The sequence below is a fragment of the Lithobates pipiens genome, unplaced genomic scaffold (assembly GCF_037356315.1).
Source record: "Lithobates pipiens isolate NorthernLeopardFrog02 unplaced genomic scaffold, aLitPip1_a1.2 Scaffold_23, whole genome shotgun sequence".
Classification (NCBI taxonomy): domain Eukaryota; kingdom Metazoa; phylum Chordata; class Amphibia; order Anura; family Ranidae; genus Lithobates; species Lithobates pipiens.
The window spans coordinates 43519898-43542526 of record NW_027507785.1 but is presented as its reverse complement, the minus strand read 5'-3'; the positions used below and the strand labels follow the sequence as shown (position 1 = coordinate 43542526).

Below are 22629 nucleotides of genomic sequence, written 5' to 3'. Positions count from 1 at the left end.
GGATTATCCGACAACACGGTCCTATCGGACATTGTCCATCAGAATATCCGACCGTGTGTACAAGGGCTTAGAGTCCAAAATAAGATTTTATTCCAAATGTATGATTGGTGCTACAGCCAACACGTTTCAGTGTTTGTTGTTTATATCATTTGAACAGTAGAGTCTATTTAACAGGTTTGAGCCCCTACCAGCGGATTTCATACATTTAAAGCCCTGGTGAAAGGAAACATGTGGTCCTTGAAACGCGTTGGCTGTAGCACCTATTATACGTTTGGAATAAAAACTTATTTTGGACCCTTAAAAAACTTTAGTGTGCCACTTTGAACTTCAAACTCAAATATATCCTGTCTTAAAGTGTCACTACTGAAAGCTTCTAACTATTGCCAAAGCAATGCATCGTGGGGCCTGATGTTGAAATAGTTTTAGAAAGCCCCTAGGACAGTGTATGAGGATAAATTGGAGGTTTTTCCAGATTGCCCAAAATCTAAAATGTAAATGGTTTAAAAGATGTATTATAGAAAATTGGATTAAAGGTATTTATAGTCATACAGAAAGGAGACCCGTCATTCATTATGGATGGTACCTCATGCACAGCACGGTATGGATGTTCCCCTGGACTCGGCGGGTATAGGCCGCCATCAGGTTGGCCTTTGTTGGCTGTTGCCCCATGTCTTGTACAACTGGCTTCATGACAGTGACAATCTGATCCTGCTCCTCTGGTCCGTACAGGTTGGGAACATCTCCGGAGTTCAGGATATTGTTGATGTCCTCAAGGAATGATTCATTCTTAATCTAGAAGATGGAAATGTATAGAAACTATGAAAGAAAATGGTGCGAGGATCCATGGCTATTACTGAACAGATTTTGAACATAGATTTATGAGATGGTGGTTTTTGGCATCTTCTGTGGATGTCCCATGGGGGTTCCAGGTGGAGCCCTGACCAGAACTTCCAGCATGGAGAAGGCCTGGTTAAGTCCCAGAACATCAGATCTCCTAGAACACCTCTACATCCAGTTCATTCTGCTGTGATTCTGATTCTCTTCTAACACTGGTGATCCAGAAGGCAAACCAAGAGCCCAATAAAGCATTTATTTATCATCCCAAAGCAGAGAATAGTAAACATTTTCTACAGCTTGATCAATTTGGGACATATAAAAAGTAGACAACTATTTGATAAGCTGGTATGTAAGTAAGTGAAGTTTATGGAGGGATTTTTCACAGGCCATTTGGGTAAAAATCAAGCAACATTTTTGGATGAGTTTAAACTCTGTGCTGACTCCAAAAAAAAATGTTGAAATCATCATCTGTTCTGTTATGTCCAACATGGGTTAGGCTATAGCAGTGATGGTGAACCTTGGCACCCCAGATGTTTTGGAACTACATTTCCCATGATGCTCATACTCTCAAAACATCTGGGGTGCCAAAGTTCGCCATCACTGGGCTATAGTAAACTCTTATATTGTCTGGCAGTAGCTCTTCTTGATGAGCCACTTGAGATGCTGAACAGCTCCCTGTTTTAGGACAATCTTGCCTTGTCTCTTGTTTCTGGTGAACCTTGAACTCTTTGCTCCTCCCATAAACTTCCTAATTAAGCCATGTCCCTGAACTTCCTGTTTGCCAGATTATTGCACTCTCTCCAGCCAATATCTTGCACCTTTGCATGCCTGCAGCCGTCCTTATCTCTATTACTACTCGTTACCAACCTTTGGCTTGTTCCTCGACTATGCTTCCGGTTGATCCCAACCTACAACCACTTGCTACTGACCTTTGGCTTGTTTACTGACTTTGCTTTTGTTTGATCCCAACTGGCTATATCTGCTACTAGACTCCACCTTGCTCACCTCCTGTGGGGTTATCCTGAGGACTACGACCTGGTACTAACACTCGTTACCAACCTTTGGCTTGTTCCTCGACTATGCTTCCGGTTGATCCCAACCTGCAACCACTTGCTACTGACCTTTGGCTTGTTTACTGACTTTTATTTTGTTTGATCCCAACTGGCTATATCTGCTACTAGACCCCACCTTGCTCACCTCCTGTGGGGTTATCCTGAGGACTGCGACCTGGTACTAACACTCGTTACCAACCTTTGGCTTGTTGCTCGACTACGCTTTCCGGTTGATCCCAACCTGCAACCACTTGCTACGACCTTTGGCTTGTTTACTGACTTTGCTTTTGTTTGATCCCAACTGGCTATATATGCTACTAGGCCCCACCTTGCTCACCTCCTGATATCCTGAGGACTGTGACCTGGTACTAACACGCAACTAAACCCATCTCCACCATCAAGAGCTCTGGTAAATACCAGAGCCTGTGTAATCCTCCAGGGTGACCTTCTTGTGTACTTATCCAGCTGGTCAATGAGAGCCTCTCTATTGCTATAGCTACTGGTCTCAGACCCCTGACCATGACATATATGCTGTAAGCACATTCTAACAATCAGCATTGAGCCTGCAACACCTGGTTGCCATTGCAGCTCAAGTCATGTTGTAGTGCACACCTGTCCTAATCATGTGTGCTTAAGGAGATTGGTGGACATTCAGCTTGTGCTTGATCAACAGGTTAGACTTTATGCTGATGTCCTGAATTCAAGTCTGTTTGACTTCTGTCTGTTTATGCTCCAGATCAGTGGTCTCCAAACTGTGGGCCGGGGCCAGATGTGGCCCTTAGCTTGCCTTTATCTGGCCCTTCAGGCACCATTTCTCCCACTGATACAAGACACTATTCAACAACTGACATCAACAATGGGGCACCATTTTTCCCACTGACACCAACAATGGGGCACTATTTCTCCTAATGATAACAATGATGGCAAACTGGCCCTTTGTTTAAAAAGTTTGGAGACCCCTGATCTAGATTATTCCTGTGAAAATTGTGGACTGTGTTTGTACGCAGCTTGTCTGCGCTTATCCTGATTATCAACCTCTTACCTCTGCTACTGTCTGTTATTGCTACGTTTACCTACCAGTTTGTACCAGTCTGTTGAGAAATGGTTTGCTTGAATCTGATCTGAACATTAATCTCCTGACTGTTGTTGTCTGCTCTGACCATCTGTCTGAGGATTTAAACCGCTTTAGCATCTATCCTGCCTGTTAGTCAACCGTCACACCTGGTGACACAGAGGGGGAGGATTTACTGGAACTGGAACATTCAAAATCTGGTGTAGCTCTGCACAGAAACCAATCAGCTTCCAGGTTGTATTGTCAAAGCTTAACTGCTTCAGCCTCGGAAGATTTGGCTGCTGAATGACCAGGCCATTTTTTGGAGATTCGGCACTGCATTGCTTTAACTGACAATTGTGCAGTCGTGCGACGTTGCGCCCAAACAAAATTTGCTTCCTTTTTTTCCCACAAATAGAACTTTCTTTTGGGGGTATTTGATCGCCTTTGCGGTTTTTATTTTTTGCGCTATAAACAAAAAAAGAGTGACAATTTTGAAAAATAAAACACAATATTTTGTACTTTTTGCTATAATAAATATCCCCCAACTTTTTTTTTTTTTAAAAAAAGCTAAATTTTTTCTCAGTTTAGGCCGAAATGTATTCTTCTATATATTTTTGGTTAAAAAAAAATTGCAATAAACGTTTATTGATTGGTTTGCACAAAAGCTATAGAGTCTACAAAGCATGGGATAGATTTATAGAATTATTATTATTATTTTTTTACTAGTAATGGCGGCGATCTTCTATTTTTATCTGGATTGCGACATTGCGGCGGACACTTCGGATACTTTTGACACATTTTTGGGACCACTGGCATTTATACAGCGATCAGTGCTATAAAAATGCCCTGATTACTGTAAAAATGTCACTGGCAGGGAAGGGGGTGATCAAGGGTTTAACTGTGTTCCCTGTGTGTGTTTCTAACTGTAGGGGGAGGGGACTGACTAGAGAAATGACAGATCGTGATTGCTAGCTATTAGGAACTCACAATCTGTCATTCCTCACAGAACAGAACAGGGATTTGTGTGTTTACACGCACACATACACGTCCGTGCTCTGCCTCTCGTGCCCGCGATCACTCATGGCCGGCGGGCATCACGACTGTCGGCCACAAGCACCAGCACCCCCACAACACAGGGAGTGCCTGCTATCCCGATCCCGCTCACTGACGCCTAGCTACGGCAATTTGCGGGATCGTTACAACCTGCCACAGTACAATGATGGCGGCTGGTCGGCAAGCGGTTAATTGAACAACTGAAGTTAGAAGCTGATTGTCTTCCATGCACAGCTGCACCAGATTCTGAGTGCCCCAGTTTAATGAGTGAGTAAATCTCACCCAGAGGGTCGAACCAAACATTTCCTTCTTGACCCCATCAGTGTTGATCATTAGGATAATAAATATCTTGGATCAGTTCTTCTGCTGACGACTCCATTCATTTTGCCACCCACTCAACTTTAATATTCAGTGCATAAAGTTGGCCAGCAACAGCTTGTTTTGGCACGAAATTCCAAATTTTGACTACTCATAGAATAAAGAACTTGTAAAATCAGATTCTACCGACGTGTGCCAATGCGGGTCTTGCTGGGTGAATTGTCTGGGCTTTACCTGGGTGTCGGTGAAGAGGAAAGTGATGGGCGTATTTTGCAGTCCAGCTTTAAGCAAGATTCCTTTGATATCCTCTCTCCACTCCGCCATCCCGTAGTTTTTAGACAGCTCAATCTGGAAGCACTCATACTCTGCCCTGGAAATGTAACAGATAACAGATGGTTCATGGCTGATACAACAAGAAACAATCTCTTTCATGGACTGCAATGATTAAAGATGAATTCAAGGTATGTCAATTTGTACATAGTTATGGTAGTTCAGCTTGGACCAATGTAAATATATATAAATATATATATATATATATATATATATATATATATATATATATATATATATATATATATATATATATATATATACATACATACATACAACACCTGTGGAAATCCCAAGGAAGCTGGAAATCACTGCAGTAGGTACCTGTTAGGACCTGGATCACTTGCTCCTGGCACTGAGGTTTACGGAGGGTTGTAATTCCAGTGTCCACCAGCAGGTGTCTCCCAGCAGCCAGCAAGCCCAGTAATCAGTTCCACCTGATGCTGGCTGCTGAGAAGGTATTTAGGTCCTCCCCTACTAAATGCCTCTCGCTCCAGTGTTTGCTTTCTGCCAGATACTGCTAGCCCTTATCCTGTTCCTGCTCATGCCCTGTATGCTGTACCCTGTCTTCTGCTGCCTTGTATCTCTTCTTCCTTGTTCCTGATCCCATTTTTTGTTTCCCCTTACCATCTGCTTCCTGCACCTCCAGTTTTCCCCTGCTTTTTGGTGTTCCCCATTTTGTATATAGTTAGTTATTAGGCTTCTGTTTGTTAATTATTAGGTATTCTGTCACCAGGTTTTTTTTTCTCTGTAGATATATCTCACTTAAAGCATATATAGTCTGTTTCAGTTTCCTGAGTGTAGTCACGCAGATCTGGCCATCTCTGCTGCTGTCAGTACTACACCGCTACTACAGCCATCTCCACTAACTTCCAGGTTCTTACATGTGACTCGCCAGTCTTGTGAGACTCTGTCTCCCGCTTCCTCCCACGCCCAGAAGCAAAGCATTCCCCAGCGGTTGGCGCAGGACACGACTGATGCGACAAATGTGTTGGATGGCATCAAGGAAGAGGACCAGCCTCATCTTGGCGGTGTTTATTTGATTATAATCCTCCATGTATTCTTCCATCACTCGAATAAGCTGAGAAAGACACAAATGACAACACTTAAGTTTGGTTTCCACCATGTGGTTACAAAACAACCTACTTAGGGTAACACTTGTGAGGTCAAGGAACCCCTATACAAATTGTTATACCTTCTTTACAACGTATATCTAAAATCAAGGTCAAGCACCTGCACATGGCTCTACACATAGAATTGTGCAGAGTAAAGCCCATCTGACTGTGGCACCAAACGGTCCAGTTACCACCCATCAGCTCACCATTATACATCTTCTCATCAACTTGGACAGATTGATGACCATGCTGTCATTGTTCATTTGACGCCAACATCACCAACCAGCACTCATGCCAGTCCATTATCCCTACACTCCCTGTCTATCTATCCATTGGTATTTGGAGGAGACTAGTAAGAGAGGCCACCCTCATCATCTCAGGCTCCTTACCCAGGTTTGTAACAGTTCCTGTTCTAGTTTTAAAGTCTAATGCCGCGTACACACGTCCGACGGACAAAAACCGACGCTAGGGCAGCTATTGGCTACTGGCTATGAACTTCCTTATTCTAGTCCAGTCGTACGTCATCACGTTCGAATCCGTCGGACTTTGGTGCGATTGTGTGTGGCCAAGTCCGTTCATTCGTAAAGTCCGTCAGAACTCCGCTGAAAGTCCGTCGGACCTAGTCCCTCGAAAAAAGTCCGGTCGTGTGTACGCGGCATGAGTGTAGCCTAAATTACAAACATAAAAATTAGCACAAGGGACATATCTTATGGTGTAATTCTTCTCAGTTTAGGAATAATCATCTTTGAATAACACAGGATCTCTAAATAGGAGATGGGTAGACGATTGATAACTTCCTTTTAGAGATCCTTCAAAAAAGCTGTATGGCCTCTGTGTATGGTGGTACAGGCAGGAGAGGGCGGGGCATAGTCAGGCCCTCTTGATGAGAGCTTTTGACAGCCCTTTAGTTGTATTAACTACCAGAAGATTATGGCCAGAAAGAGATAAGGGGGGATGGATTAGAAAAGATGAAAATTTCCCTAAACTAAGAAGAATCAGCTCAAGGGACACATCATACTAAATGTAAGTTATGTCCCTTGTGCTGGTTATTATGCTTGATTTTTAGGTTAAACTTAGACTTTAAAGCGGGATTCCACCCTAAAGTGGAACCTCCGCTGATCGGAACCCCCCCCCTCCCCTCCGGTATCACAATTGACACCTTTCAGGGGGGAGGGGGGTGGAGATACCTGTCAAAGACAGGTATTTTCACCCACTTCCGGGCATAGACTCCCACGGGAGTCTACGCCATTTCCTGCCCTGCCGCGCTGTCTGCTGGGACACACGCGGGTCCCAGTGACAGCGCAGAGATTTCCTATTGCGCGGCGCGGCTCGCGCATGCGCAGTAGGGAACCAGGAAGTGAAGCCGATTCGCTTCACTTCCTGATTCCCTCACCTAGAATGGCGGTGGCAGCAGCCGAGGCCTGAGCGGTCGATCGGCCTCGGCTGCCGGCATCGCTGGAACCCGGGACAGGTGAGTGTCCATTTATTAAAAGTCAGCAGCTGTAGTATTTATAGCTGCTGGTTTTTAATATTTTTTTTTTTGGCGGAATCCCTCTTTAAATCATCATTTCTGTTATAGGCAGATGGGTTCTCGGTAATTGAGAGAGCAATGTTGGTGCTTAAATTTCCTAACTGATAAGCTCTGCACAGCATGTTTTAAGGGCAGGGAGATGAGTAAGATCAATAAGGTAAGAATAAAGAGAAGATACTATAAATTCCTTTCTATTTATTAAAGAAGGCCACATAACATAACACTAAATTCCCCATCATGCAGCATTATCATGTACTCAGCGACCCGTCCCCAACAGCCTAATGCCGCGTACACACGATCGGAAATCCGGCCAGAAAAAGACAGATGAGAGCTTTTCATCGCAAAATGCGACCGTGTGTACGCTCCATCAGAATTTAGCTGCACGAATTTCCGCCAGCCAAAAATTGATAGCATGTTCTCAATTTTCCCAACGGAAAAACGTCCTATCGGAAATTCCGATCGTGTGTATGCGTGTGTACACGCCAAAAATCACGCATGCTCATATTCAACTACGAGACGGCTACTGGCTATTGAACTTCCATTTTCTAGTCCCGTCATACGTGTTGTACGTCGCCGCGTTCTAAACGATCGGAATTTGGGGTGACCGTGTGTAGGCAAGACAGCTTGAGCGGAATTCCGTTTGGAAAACCATCAGATTTTTTTCCGACGAGAATTACGATCGTGTGTACGCGGCATAGGAAAGGAATAAAGGCTGATGGGATGTTTAGTATTATTTCCAATTGATGTCCACATTCTTGGTGCAGGTCTTCCCCTTTGGCTCTCATGTTTCAGAAATTCATTAGAAAGGAAAAAAAAAACGGTAAGAATTACTGAAAGTTCACCCAATGTACATATCATCCATTGTAAAGATTATTTTTTATCTCAACAAATCTGATGTTCTCCTTGAAAAAACTTTTAACCACATCACAGTCATGGCCTGATATTTCCTCCTTACCTTTTCCCGGTCCTCGATGAGCTGGTAGGCTTTGGAATCTGATCCAGAAGTCATAAAATCTCCATAAAGCACCGGCTGTTGTGGCACCACTTCCTGGAAAGTGGCCCCAAACTCCTCCATCCGGCCCTTCATCAGTTCATCAAACCAACTGCGGTCTTCTTCGTTCACCAGACGATCCTGGAAGACCCGGCAGGATTCGTGGTACCACAACTTCAAGAGGCTGAACTTGTCCTACAAGCCACAAAAGGAACCGCAAAGTGATGATAACGGTCATACAATAAAGTTATTACTGCTAGTGCTGAGATGGACAAACACCCCATTCACCCGACTATGTAAAAGAATCTACATTATGTATAAAAATGATCCTAGTTTACTTCTATATGCAATCACAACTAGACATGCGCATTTCGTTTCGTTCCGATTCAAAATTCGGACGAATTTTCATTATTAGGACATTCGGATGCATCCGAATTACCGAATTACAATGCTAACGAATTCAACCGAATTCGGCCGAAATTCAACCACATTCGAAATGATTTTGTGACCCGACTTTAGGGCCATGTATCTCGGGGTCACTTGGTGCTAGAAACTCCAAATTTGGATATGTTGTAAATTCGTTTTCGGATTTCGTTTAGTTTTCTACCGAATTCGAAAAATCGGCCACATTCGAAAATATTTCAACCAAATTCAAAAATATTTCTACCGGATTCTAAATGATTTCAACATGATTCGATGTTATTTCAACCGCATTCGAAAATATTTTGTGACCCGACTTTAGAGCCATATATCTCGGGGTCACTTGGTGCTAGAAACTCCAAATTCGTATATGTTGTAGTGCTAGTATTATTGTGTTTGCATACCAAATTTAGGGTTTCTAGCACTAAGTGATCCCGAGATACGTGGCCCCAAATTCGGGTCACAAAATGTAAAGCACTTTTCTGCAGCAGAGAATGACATTTTGCGACCCGATTTTGGGGTCACATATCTCGGGGTCACTTATAGCTAGAAACCCCAAATTTAGTATGCAAACACAATAGAACTAGCACTACAATATCTCTAAATTTGAGGTTTCTAGCACCAAGTGACCCCGAGATACATGGACCTAAAGTCGAGTCGCAAAATATTTTCGAATCCGGTTGAAATAGTTTCAAATGCGGTTGAAATCATTTCGAATCCGGTAGAAATATTTTCGAATTTGGTTGAAATATTTTCGAATGTGGCTGATTTTTCGAATTCGGTAGAAAACTAAACGAAATCCGAAAACGAATTTTAAGGAAGTTAACAAATATAACTAAACGAAATTAATGAATTAACGAATTAAAACGAAACGAAACTAAACTAATTTTTTCCCTTTTGCATATGTCTAATCACAACGACACCGACATTCGGTGTAAACCGCATGTCATAACAATCAGAAAATCCAGATATATAATTAGTACAAATTATATGCAAATCTCTAATTGTTCTGCAAATGTAGAGCTAGTCCTGCCCCACATGACCTATTGAGTCTTCCTATTGGTCAATGAAGCTGTCTATTAACTCCAAAGATCTATATAACGGGCTCAGGAAGTTTGTGATAGGTTTACTTGGTTGATAAACCCAATTCTGGGTTAGTCGCTGTTTTAGGTTCAAAAATGAAAACTTCATAGTGGCAGAAATGGGGGCCTCCCAGTTTTCACCAATGAGAATTCAGTAAGCTCGGGTTAAGGCAGGTGCAAGTTTTCAGCAACATTTCTGGCCAAAGTCTTCATACATTGGAAAAATCTACCTACAAAATTGTCTCACCTCCATTTTGAAAGGATCGGCACACATGAAACGAGGGCAATAATTAAATATTTGTATATGTATGAATGTGAATTAGGGACCTTAGATTGTAAGTTCCTTGAGGGCAGGGACTGGTGTGAATGTATAAAATATATGGAAAGCATTGCATAAATTGACAGTGCTATATAAGTACCTTTAATAAATTAGTGGGAGGAATAATGCCCTATTGTTGCCATTAGAGAAATAAATAGTGCCCCATCATTGGTGTCAGTGGGAGGAATAGTGCCCCATCATTGGTGTCAGTGGGAGGAATAGTGCCCCATCATTGGTGTCAGTGGGAGGAATAGTGCCCCATCATTGATGTCAGTGGGAGGAATAGTGCCCCATCATTGGTGTCAGTGGGAGGAATAGTGCCCCATCATTGGTGTCAGTGGGAGGAATAGTGCTCCATCATTGGTGTCAGTGGGAGGAATAGTGCCCCATTATTGGTGTTGGTGGGAGGAATAGTGTCCCATCATTGGTGTCAGTGGGAGGAATAGTACCCTATTGTTGGTGTCAGTGACAGGAATAATGGCCTATTGTTGGTGTAGAAGGAATAGCGCCTTGCATAAGTGGGAGAAATAGTGTTCCAAGGACTTTATAAAGACAACCAAAGGGCCATATACGGTCCCTGGGCTGCAGTTTGAAGACCACTGGGTTAATGGTTTAAAAATTGTGGAAATATCCAATGCAACCTTGTATAAATAGACCTCTATGTATGCAGTAATTGACGAAAGATGGAACACAGTTCTCTTCACCAGACTCTCACCTCCATTTTGGCTGCATCTGCCATCAGCATACCCTGGAACACCTTGGACAGATCTCTCAGATTGAAGGTGTAGTGGGATTTTGCTGGGGTGGGGAGTAGCTGTGACGTGATCGTATTGTAGACTTTTATTGTTGCGTCAACTAACTGCTTGGTAAGGTGTTGGATGGTCGGTGCGCCAGCTAAAAGGAAATGAAGACAATGGAGGACTAGAAAAGCAACCAATGGTTAAAAACATACAGCCAATCCAAAATAGCCCGTCTCTAATCCTACCAACCACTGTTGACACGGTCCACCGTGAGGGACTAAGATTCATTGACTGTGACCTTCCACCAAAAGAAAGATCTGAGTATAGATGAAGATATTCTCCATATATTTGATGACAGGTTGGGTAGTGTTTTGATGATTTACACCAACCCACCCAAATTCACTTAATATAATTCCACTATCTTTTCCTACTTGTGAAAAAACAAAGAAACTACATTATCAATACAGCCAATCAAAAATATTGTCACTCTGGGCTGAGAACAAACCTTGCAGGTCCATAGGAGATGTGTCAAAGACTGAGATTGGGTTTATTTAGTAAATTTAAAGAAAGCAAACTGCAGTAACCCATGGCAGTTATTAATCATTTAGTATACAGTCTACATCATAAAAGGATTATTTCCAAATGGTCGCTTTGAGTTACAAGTTCTGTCTTTTGTCTTATTCAGTAAAGCTGGTCACAGATTGTCAGGACCCGGGTCTGAACCTGTGACCTCTCCTGTGTCTGGCAAAGTCTCTTCATGCTGAGCCACCTGAGATGCTGACAGCTCCCTGCCTGATTCCTTAGACAATCTTGCCTTGTGTCTTGTTTCTCTTGAACCCTTGCCTTTGCACTTCCTGTTTGCCAGATTGTTGTGCTCTTCTCCAACTGTCAGCTGTCCATATCTTCACTACCATGTCTTACTGACCTTTGGCTTGTTCCTCGACTAGACTTCTGCTTGATCTCAACCTGCAACAACTTTTTTAGCAACCTTTGGCCTGTTTACTGATTAATGTATAAAAAATGACCCACACTCCGGTTGTTGCTCTTAAAATGTCTTCATTTTATTGAATGGCCACAGTGAACAAACGCAGATTAAGTCAGTTGACGCATTTCAGCCTATAAGGCCTTAGTCATAACCCATGTTTACTGACTATGCCTCTGTGGGATCTCAATCTGCTATATCTGCTACTGGACCCCAGCTTACTCACCTCCTTGTGATTCTGAGGACCATGACCTGGTACTAACATGCAGCTAAAACCCATCTCCACCACCAGGAGCTCTGATGAATACTGGTTAATGCTTAGACTCCATGCCATGAGTGAGCATGTGTCATCCACCAGTGTGTAGACATGTGCATTTTATTTCGTTCCGAATCGAAATTCGGACGAATTTTCAATATTTGGACAGTCGGATGGATCCGAATGACCGAATTACAATGCTAACGAATTCAAACGAAATTCGAATCAAATTCCAAAAATGACATTTTGTGTATCTCGGGGCCACTTGTAGCTAGAAACCCCATTTTGGTATGCAAACACAGTAGAACTAGCACTACAACATCTCCAAATTTGGAGTTTCTAGCACCAAGTGACCCCGAGTTACGGGGGGCCCAAATTCGGGTCGCAAAATGTCAAGCACTTTTCTGCAGCAGAGAATGACATTTTGTGACCCGACTTTGGGGCCACGTATCTCTGGGTCACTTATAGCTAGAAACACCAAATTAGGTATACAAACACAATAGAACTAGCACTACAACATCTCCAAATTTGGGGTTTCTAGCACCAAGAGACCCCGAGATACATGGCCCTAAAGTCGGGTCGCAAAATGTCAAGCACTTTTCTGCAGCAGAGAATGACATTTTGCGACCCGACTTTGGGGCCACGTATCTCGGGGTCACTTATAGCTAGAAACACCAACTTAGGTATACACACACAGTAGAACTAGCACTACAACATCTCCAAATTTGGAGTTTCTAGCACCAAGTGACCCCGAGTTACGGGGGGCCCAAATTCGGGTCGCAAAATGTCAAGCACTTTTCTGCAGCAGAGAATGACATTTTGTGACCCGACTTTGGGGCCACGTATCTCTGGGTCACTTATAGCTAGAAACACCAAATTAGGTATACAAACACAATAGAACTAGCACTACAACATCTCCAAATTTGGGGTTTCTAGCACCAAGTGATCCCGAGATACATGGCCCTAAAGTCGGGTCGCAAAATGTCAAGCACTTTTCTGCAGCAGAGAATGACATTTTGCGACCCGACTTTGGGGCCACGTATCTCGGGGGTCACTTATAGCTAGAAACACCAACTTAGGTATACAAACACAGTAGAACTAGCACTACAACATCTCCAAATTTGGAGTTTCTAGCACCAAGTGACCCCGAGTTACGGGGGGCCCAAATTCGGGTCGCAAAATGTCAAGCACTTTTCTGCAGCAGAGAATGACATTTTGTGACCCGACTTTGGGGCCACGTATCTCTGGGTCACTTATAGCTAGAAACACCAAATTAGGTATACAAACACAATAGAACTAGCACTACAACATCTCCAAATTTGGGGTTTCTAGCACCAAGTGACCCCGAGATACATGACCCTAAAGTCGGGTCGCAAAATGTCAAGCACTTTTCTGCAGCAGAGAATGACATTTTGCGACCCGACTTTGGGGCCACGTATCTCGGGGTCACTTATAGCTAGAAACACCAACTTAGGTATACAAACACAGTAGAACTAGCACTACAACATCTCCAAATTTGGAGTTTCTAGCACCAAGTGACCCCGAGTTACGGTGGCCCCAAATTCGGGTCGCAAAATGTCAAGCACTTTTCTGCAGCAGAGAATGACAAATTTGGGGTTTCTAGCATCAAGTGACCTCGAGATACATGGCCCTAAAGTCGGGTCGCAAAATATTTTCGAATCCGGTTGAAATAGTTTCAAATGCGGTTGAAATAGTTTCAAATGCGGTTGAAATAATGTCGAATCATGTTGAAATCATTTCGAATCCGGTAGAAATATTTTCGAATTTGGTTGAAATATTTTCTAATGCAACCGATTTTTCGAATTCAGTAGAAAACGAAACGAAATCCGAAAACGAATTTAACGAATTTAACGAATATAACTAAACGAAATTAATTAATTAACGAATTAAAACGGAACGAAACTAAACAAATTTTTTTCTTTTGCACATGTCTACCAGTGTGACCTGCCCAAGTACTCTTTAGGTTACCTTCTATACTGCTATAGCTACTGGTCCAATCTCACCTCCCCTTTGGCATGCCTTGGTTGGTGGTGTCTACTGGAGCCCCATAGTCACACTCACCCATCCAGCTGCCCAGGATACTGGAGAAGATTCGGCTCTTGCTGCTGTCGGCCATCTCGGTGAAGGACAAGTAGTTGAAGTGACGAGTGAGTCGGGGGGAAACGGGATTCCTGCCTCCACCCGGAGGCCCCATTGCACAAAGGAAATTAATGTCTACCAACTTCTTGAAAACCCCTGGCAGGAGGAAAGGAGACAAAATTGGGCTCTCGGTATTTCGAGTGAAAGATGCTACAGTAGCCACATAGCAGCAATGCAAAGGCCTCCAATCAAACCAAATACAACTGCACCTGGAATGTAACAGCGACACCAGGGCAAGATTTATACAGTATACACAAAGCAATAATAAAGTTGTTTTTTTGGATTTTGGAAATATGGAAAAATATTTTCACAAATTATGCTTTAAAGGCTGTTCAAAATAAACGTAAAAAAATAAACTTGTGTTAAAAAATAATACAAATTTAAATGATAATGTTTATTCTGGTCCTTGCGTATACTTTATTAGTCCATACGTATACATCCGATGGGGAAAATTCATATTGCTTGATTAAAGTTGTTTCACAATATCTAATAAAGCCTCCAAAGCCTGGCTACCTTAAGGGCCGGTTCACACTGCGGCGCGAGGCGAGGCGACACGGCTCGCCTCGCCTCGCTCCCGCAAGTCGTCCCCATTGAGTACAATGGAACCGTTCTGAGAGGAGCGACTCGAGTCGCTCCGACTCAGAAAAAAGGTTCCTGTACTACTTCGGGGCGACTTCGGGGGCGACTTGCATTGACTTCTATGCAGAAGTCCTCTGCAAGTCGCCGCTGACCCCCCCTGCAAGTCGCGGCGAGGAAGTCGGAGACGCCTCGCCGCGGCTCGCAGTGTGAACCGGCCCTAACTGACTTCATACCAGAGGAATGTCATTACAATCTGGCCAAGTTCTTAAAAGGTCATGTTGAGTGCAAGGGAGGGTGACTATTTCCTTACATACAAGTCCTGTATATAATACAGCTAAAAACTTGGAATAATTAGTCTAGTCTCCAGAGCTGCATTATGAATGCGTCTGGTCTGATCATCTGTGCCGCGCCACAAAAGCTGGCGGGACTCCGTGGCGGACAAGGCTTCTTTAGTTAAGCATTCTTGTTATATTTTCTAATATTATTATTACGTTTGTTATCTGTATCTGTCATTACTTAATTAAATGTTATAACTACAAGTGTTTGTGTAATCTCCCTTTGCACAACTCGAATAAAACCCCGAAGAGGTAAACTATCACTTAACCGCGATAAAACAACACCCCGGCAGAACCTTTCCTCGGCTCACATCTCTCTGGCTTCTCTTGTGTAGCTCCCTTCCAATGGAACTCATTCAAAAGACTCTCAGTTCCCATCATCTCATTGCCAACACTTTATTTGACCTCATTCTTAATACCATCACTCTGTTATCTACAATATGACTACTATCTGTCCCGTATCTATTCCTTCTATTATACAAGTCCTGTATATAATACAGCTAAAAACTTGGAATAATTAGTCTAGTCTCCAGAGCTGCATTATGAATGCGTCTGGTCTGATCATCCGTGCTGCGCCACAAAAGTTGGCGGGACTCCGTGGCGGACAAGGCTTCTGTAGTTAAGCATGCTTGTTATATTTTCTAATATTATTACATTTGTTATCTGTATCTGTAATTACTTAATTAAATGTTATAACTACAAGTGTTTGTGTAATCTCCCTTTGCACAACTCGAATAAAACCCCGAAGAAGTAAACTATCACGTAACCGCGATAAAACAACACCCCGGCAGAACCTTTCCTCCGCTCACATCTCTCTGGCTTCCCTTGTGTAGCCCCCTTCCAATGGAACTCATTCAAAAGACTCTCAGTTCCCATCATCTCATTGCCAACACTTTATTTGACCCGATTCTTAATATCATCACTCCGTTATCTATAATATGACTACTATCTGTCCCGTATCTATTCCTTCTATTATAAGCTGCATTGTCCTGATCTCTCATTTCTATTTTCTAATATATGCCTTCCATTTGTAGAATTTTGGAGAAGATACTGTGGCTATTAAAATCAATAAATGATAATTATGTAAATGTATACTCTATACCTATCTGCTTGCGGTCATACCACCCGCCGTGGTCCATCCACTGTCTCAGCAGCTCGATGGGTGGCTGGGCCCCGTAGGTCTCCAGGGCTGGCATGTTCATATCATCAATAAAGAAGATGAAATAACGTCCGAGGGGTGGACCAAACACCCCTTTCCTCCTGAAATGACAGATACGTATGAGCTGCATGTCGAATATATACTGTATGAATAAGAAGAGTACCAAGCAAATGTAACGGCCCAAACTCAACGTGTGTAAAACTGTAAATACAATTCATTTTGAGGGTTGCAAAAGACCTTCCTTTATCAAGGGCTGCAAAATATTAAAATACATATATAATATGTTTAGACCATTAGCATTGAGTGTCATCAAAAACAGATTTTAAGCTAATCAACAGTACATCTGTCTTTGTAGATAACAAATTTTTTTCTGAAAGGCAAAAAAGAACCAAAATAGACTGCTTGAATAGGATAGGAGTATGAAAACCCTGGAATCGGCTTATAAAGTTCTCGTTCGGTGGTACTGGGTCCCAGCTCGCATCGCCTTTTGCTGTTCCCAACTACTCACATTGTTTCAAGGTGGCGGTCAATGGGGCAATGTACTGCATACCTGGTGGTCATGCCCAAAACCCATTGCCTTTTGGTCCAGGATTTTTGGAGTCCTTCAAACTTTGCTTCATCTAACTGTCCCCAGGGATGCTAAGTATGTTCTGCTTCTTTACCTAATCCCAGGCCTCTCTGTACGCCAACAAAGACAGGCTATGTACCTTTTCCTATCGGCCACACAAATGATAGCTAAGGTATAGAATAATCCTTCATCTTCTTTACAGGAAGACAAGGACTGTATGACTCAAATGCTACTCAGCAAGAAACTTTCTAGTATCCTTAACGACTCCCAACCTAAATTCTAGCGGACTTGGGAACAGTGGCCTAATTATGCCCTTCCTTCTTTGAACCCGTCAAGCCTAGCATATCTTTAACCTTGTATCTGCATTGGGTCCCGAGTTCGTGGGGACCTCTCACCCTATGCCTTCAACCTACCCTGTTACCCCTTTTCCACCCTCCTATCTATCCCAGATATCCCTTCCCACCCTAACCGATTCTGACTATTCAACCCTCTCAAGGGTTATGCTTATAACCTTTGGTGTGGATCTGACCTGCTTGCCTCTTGATGGTTTCCACTAATTCGTTGTTCTGATTTCCTTGCTTATAGCTAGTTGTCATTCAATATCATTGCTCCTGTGTTGGCTTAACCTGTTGATTCGTAATCTGTATTGATTTACTCAAAAACTGCCTTTTAGGTGCCACCTTTCACTTTGGAACCTTTCCTGGCACCAGATGAGAGATCAGATTGGTCCCTGGCATATTTTCAGTAGATTGCTCTGATCTGAGAGATGCTCAATGGCATGATGAGATCCTCACTGTCTCTTAATGCTATGAGTGCCTCTGTATTATAATTTGTTGGATAAATGTCATACACATTGGTTGAATGGTTTTCTGAAATATCTCACCATAAAAATATACCGCATTTTGGCCACTAGATAGACCTGATGATATACAAATTCATCTATTAGAGAAATTACAGCCAAAATGAGTTGCTCACGCACGTATGTGTGTAACATTCGTCCAACAAATGTTTTATAGATGGGGCCTCTATGCTCAGGTGTGAAGAATTGAAAGCCATGGGATTTAGGATGTTGAGCATTTTAGAGCTTCAAGCTTCAAAACACTCAGGTGTGAACGAGGTCTCTGAATAAGAGATCAGGAACAGGTGTCACCGTGAAAACCGGTGGATTGGGAACAGGTGTCACCGTGCAAACCGGTGGATCAGGAACAGGTGTCACCATGCAAACCGGTGGATCAGGAACAGGTGTCACCGTGAAAACCGGTGGATCAGGAACAGGTGTCACCGTGAAAACCGGTGGATCAGGAACAGGTGTCACCATGAAAACCGGTGGATCAGGAACAGGTGTCACCGTGCAAACCGGTGGATTGGGAACAGGTGTCACCATGCAAACCGGTGGATCGGGAACAGGTGTCACCGTGCAAACATGGATGAAGCAGAAGCTTCATCCATGATCATAGGGATTACTCTATTAGAGAAATTGTGCATGCATTAATGTGTGTGACATTCATCCAGCGAACTGTATGAAAAACAAAATGCTGCTCAAAGCCTCCTGTGTGTTATCCCGTCAGCTCTCACTGCGCTCTAGGTGTGCCGGTCGGAGCTCAAGGAGCTCATCTCACTTCATTCATCAACAGACAAACTAATCTCAAGCCTCACACTGTATGGGTCAACCACATCACCAAGTGAAAGTATAGGCTTCAACCAGGGCCGTCTTTAATATTGATTGGACCCCGGGCAAAAAATTTCTTGGGGCCCCCCCATGCAATTTTGCTCTCCACCTTCTCTGAGACATACAATACATAGCAGCTAGACTTAAAATCAGTTTACTTTATCAGCTTAGGCAGCGATTGCGATTGGTTGCCAGAGGTTACAGCATATCATTACTGCTTACTGACTGGTCTCACTGATTAGTTGCTAGAGGTTATAGTACATGATTTCTGCTTGGTGATTGGTTGCTAGAGATTACTGTACAGTAATACGGCTCACTGGTTGCTATAGGTTACAGCACATTTTCTCCTCACTGATATATATGAATGCCACCTCTATTCACATATCAATGCTGCCGGACTCAGCTATTTACATATGAATGACGGTTATTTACATGTAAACACAGGGACTGCAGGTGAGTCATCTGTACACAACAATAGGGCAGAGCTGAGCAGCATTAGTAGCAGCACTTCACACTGAGATATCAGGACACAGCACAGGACTAAAACTTCAAGGGACAAGGGAATTTAAACTGGAATGGATGGCAAGTATGAGGCAGCTGCTTTGGGCCCCCACAACTGTAACAGGGCCCAGGGCAGCTGCCCCTTTTGCCCTGCCTTAAAGATGGCCCTGGCTTCAACTACAGTCCCCACCCACTGGATACGCCCCTCTGATACGGTTCACCCTGACTGGACTTAATCCTAGAGGATTGCGAACATGAGCTATGATAATTCGTCCATAGAATTGTAGCACTCTCCTAGTATAGAGTAGGCTGCTAGGCAAATTTAGTTTAGCTCCTCTGCAAACAATGGAGCAGGGGTTAATTACCTAGGGCTGCTCAGTGTTTCACAGGCTGCTGTTCTGTTGCTTCCCGTGTCTTCTACAGGATTCCAAAAGTATAGCGGGAGGAAGGGAGGGCAGAACAGGAAGCCTGAATATTTATGGAACTCCAGCCAATCCCTGGGGAGGTATGCAGAGAAGGTGGAGAGAGAGCCCATAAATAGTCTAAGGCCTGGGCAGTCTTCCTGGGTTCATTTTTGCGGGAAGAGACCCCTGTGCAAGGGCTCTGCCCCCTGGTGCAGGATCCTAGCGGAAGCCACCATGATCCCAGCCAGGGTTAGCTGGGGGGCCTATTCGCAGATACTTGTCCACTGATCAAGTTAGGTCTGGAGGAAGCTCACTGGGGAGAGAGTCAGGAGGAAGCTGTCAGAAAACAGTCCAGCTGTCCTATGGTGGTGTCTACATCCTCCTTACTAGGAAGAGCCTGGTGGATATCGGCAGGAGGTAACCAATGATTCGGTGGCTAAGTGAGTAGATGACCCCAAATCCTGAAGGAAAGTGGCAGTGTGCAGCTTTTAACTCGGGAGGGAGTACAGCAGCATTAGGAATCCTGTGGTAAATTAAGTCATGCAGTGCAGCCAGTGGATTTGTACAGTGCAGCCAGAAATTGAGGGGTCCTCAAGTTGTTCAGTTTTCAGTTCCTTGGAGTATCCCATTCTCCCTACCCCTATCCAAATTCATTGTTCCCAATAATAACCCTAAAAAATAACCCCTAGACTGTTTTCTGAACCAGAGGAAGAATGGAGGAAATGTTGTGTGCCTGGCTGTGTGTACTCTAAAAGGGGAAAAAAGGGATAAATTCACCAGCTCTTAAAAGGGTGCGCAACAGAATGTTTTACAAATAGACCCCTAAAGTGTAACTTGAAGCTTATAGCTTAGTACATGAGCTTCTTTTGAGCTGCAAGTTTTAAAGGTTTTTGGCCCCAGTATACTTCAATGGGTGTAACTAGCTTTCCTTTGACTAAAAATAATTATAAAAATCACTCAAGCCTCAAAAAAAGGGCTGTAAAATGGCCAAGTGAGGACCCTCCCCCGAGCTTCACCATGACTCAGCAGAGTCGGGCCTCTTGCCTTTTGTCCAGTTTGCTGTCTATGAGATCTTGCGTCTGATTGGCTGATGTCCGTGCAGAGAACATGAGGAAGTTACTGATATATTCCAGCGGCATGTTCTTCAGAAGTTTGTCTGAGACAGTCAGAGTCTTCCCCGTGCCGGTGGGACCAATGCAAAGAACCTGTGATCAGCCAGAAAACAAAAAAAACTAAATATAGGACCAATGGAAATGTTAAAATGGAATGGAAAAATATTACATAACTTAACTCCATCTCTTCTCCAATGATATCTCAGGTAAGACTTTTTAGACGCAGAAGCTGATATTTCGGCTGGCATGCCATATGTGGCCCGTTATAAGGCTTTATCTGGCTCGCAACTGATGGGCACAGTTTCAACTCCCCACTTCCCCAAGAGCACCCCCTGTGCAGTCTCCAGGTCATTCCTTGCTGTCCCATTGCATTGGTTGCTAGGACTGCTGGCATCCTAGCAACCAATAATGTGCATGCCCCATCATTCACAGGAGAATGGAAATTCCTCTGTGTGGACTTGCCCCGTCTCCCAGCTTCCATCCTGCTGCTGCAACACACTATAACCTAATTACAAAGGTAAGGAGGACTATGATGGGGACACCAATGTAAAGGAAAACTCTGACGGGGACCCTGATGTATGAGGGGATTCTGATAGCAACTCTGATCTAATGCTGCGTACACACGACCAGACTTTTCGAGGGACTAGGTCCGACGGTCTTTCTGATGGACTTTCGGCGGAGTTCCGACTGACTTTCCGAATGAACAGACTTGGCCACACACAATCACACCAAAGTCAGACGGATTCGAACGTGATGACGTACGACTGGACTAGAATAAGGAAGTTCATAGCCAGTAGCTAATAGCTGTCCTCTCGTCCGTTTTTGTCCGTCGGACTAGCATACAGACCAGCGGATTTCTCGGTCCGGCGGAGTTCTGGTGGGAAAATTTAAAACATGTTCTATTTCTAAAGTCCGCCTGATTTTTGCCAAGCAAAGGTCTGATGGAGCCCACACACGATCTAATTGTCCAATGGTTCCGTCGGACCTTTGCTGTCAAAAAGTCCGGTCGTGTGTACGTGGCATTAGAGGAACTTTGATGTAAGGGAGTACTCTGATGAGAACACTAATGTAAGGTTGGGCTCTGATGGGGACCGATGGAAAGTGGGACTCTGATGTAAAAGGGGAGTCTGATGGAGACCTTGGTGTAAGGGAGGACTCTGATGGGGATCCTGATGTAAGGTGGGCTCTGATGAGGAAGCTGAGGTCAGGGGGGACTCTGATGGGGATCCTGATGTAAGGTGGGCTCTGATGAGGAAGCTGAGGTCAGGGGGGACTCTGATGGGGATCCTGATGTAAGGTGGGCTCTGATGAGGAAGCTGAGGTCAGGGGGGACTCTGATGTAAGGAGGTCTCTAATGGGGACCCTAATGTAAGGAATTGCTCTAATGTGGCTGTGATATGTGGAACCTGCAGACTTTTCGGGAGTAGACCGAACATTTGGATACTCAGCACCACAAAACTCAAACCTGCCTCTTGCTGTTTTCAGACACTTGTAGAAACAATTAAAACCTAATCAAACCTAATAATAATAATAATAAAACCTACCGGCTTCTTGTTGGTTAGTAGCATCCCCAGGAGGTGGGACATCCTCACGGTGTCCAATGTGGGTACAATGATATCTGAGTAGCTGGTGTCAGGGTCAATGGAAAAGGGGGCGGAAGATTCCATCCAGTTCACCCAGCGCACCTTAAGTGGGGAAGAAGCCGATTTATACACAGCGGAGGATGAGTATGATAATAAAGATGATTGATTGGGGACGGCCATATCTCACCTTCCGCTGGGTATCCTCATCCTCATCCTCAGCATTGCTGCTTATTCCAGCATCATCCAACACATAGTCATAGACCAAGCCTTCTTCTGGAAACAACAATGTCACCTGCCAACAAACCATATGTCTTCTATTATTAGGTAGAGGATCCGTAGAGGGATTTTAACCCGCTCTGATACTGGAACTCGTGAATAAAGAGAAAAGGAGTATTTGTAGACAACTTCAACCAATGAACTTCTCCCTTCATATCTTCAGTGTAGTATGAAAGATTAAAGGATGGATTCTGCTTCACTGC

At 43.7% G+C, this 22629-nt stretch overlaps 1 protein-coding gene across 2 annotated transcripts in view; it reads right to left on the bottom strand.

The window, feature by feature from the left end:
* DNAH1 (dynein axonemal heavy chain 1) overlaps positions 1 to 22629 on the bottom strand; it is a 145636-nt gene that overhangs the window by 65492 nt on the left and 57515 nt on the right. For both annotated transcript variants that reach the window (XM_077451483.1, XM_077451484.1), the window contains exons 40-49: positions 22338 to 22442; positions 22112 to 22252; positions 20500 to 20660; positions 16257 to 16414; positions 14163 to 14336; positions 10818 to 10996; positions 8246 to 8476; positions 5529 to 5725; positions 4549 to 4684; positions 584 to 792 (exon numbers count right to left, since the gene is read on the bottom strand). In XM_077451483.1, the coding sequence (XP_077307609.1) occupies positions 584 to 792; positions 4549 to 4684; positions 5529 to 5725; positions 8246 to 8476; positions 10818 to 10996; positions 14163 to 14336; positions 16257 to 16414; positions 20500 to 20660; positions 22112 to 22252; positions 22338 to 22442 (1691 nt within the window). The remainder of the gene's footprint in view (positions 1 to 583; positions 793 to 4548; positions 4685 to 5528; positions 5726 to 8245; positions 8477 to 10817; positions 10997 to 14162; positions 14337 to 16256; positions 16415 to 20499; positions 20661 to 22111; positions 22253 to 22337; positions 22443 to 22629) is intronic.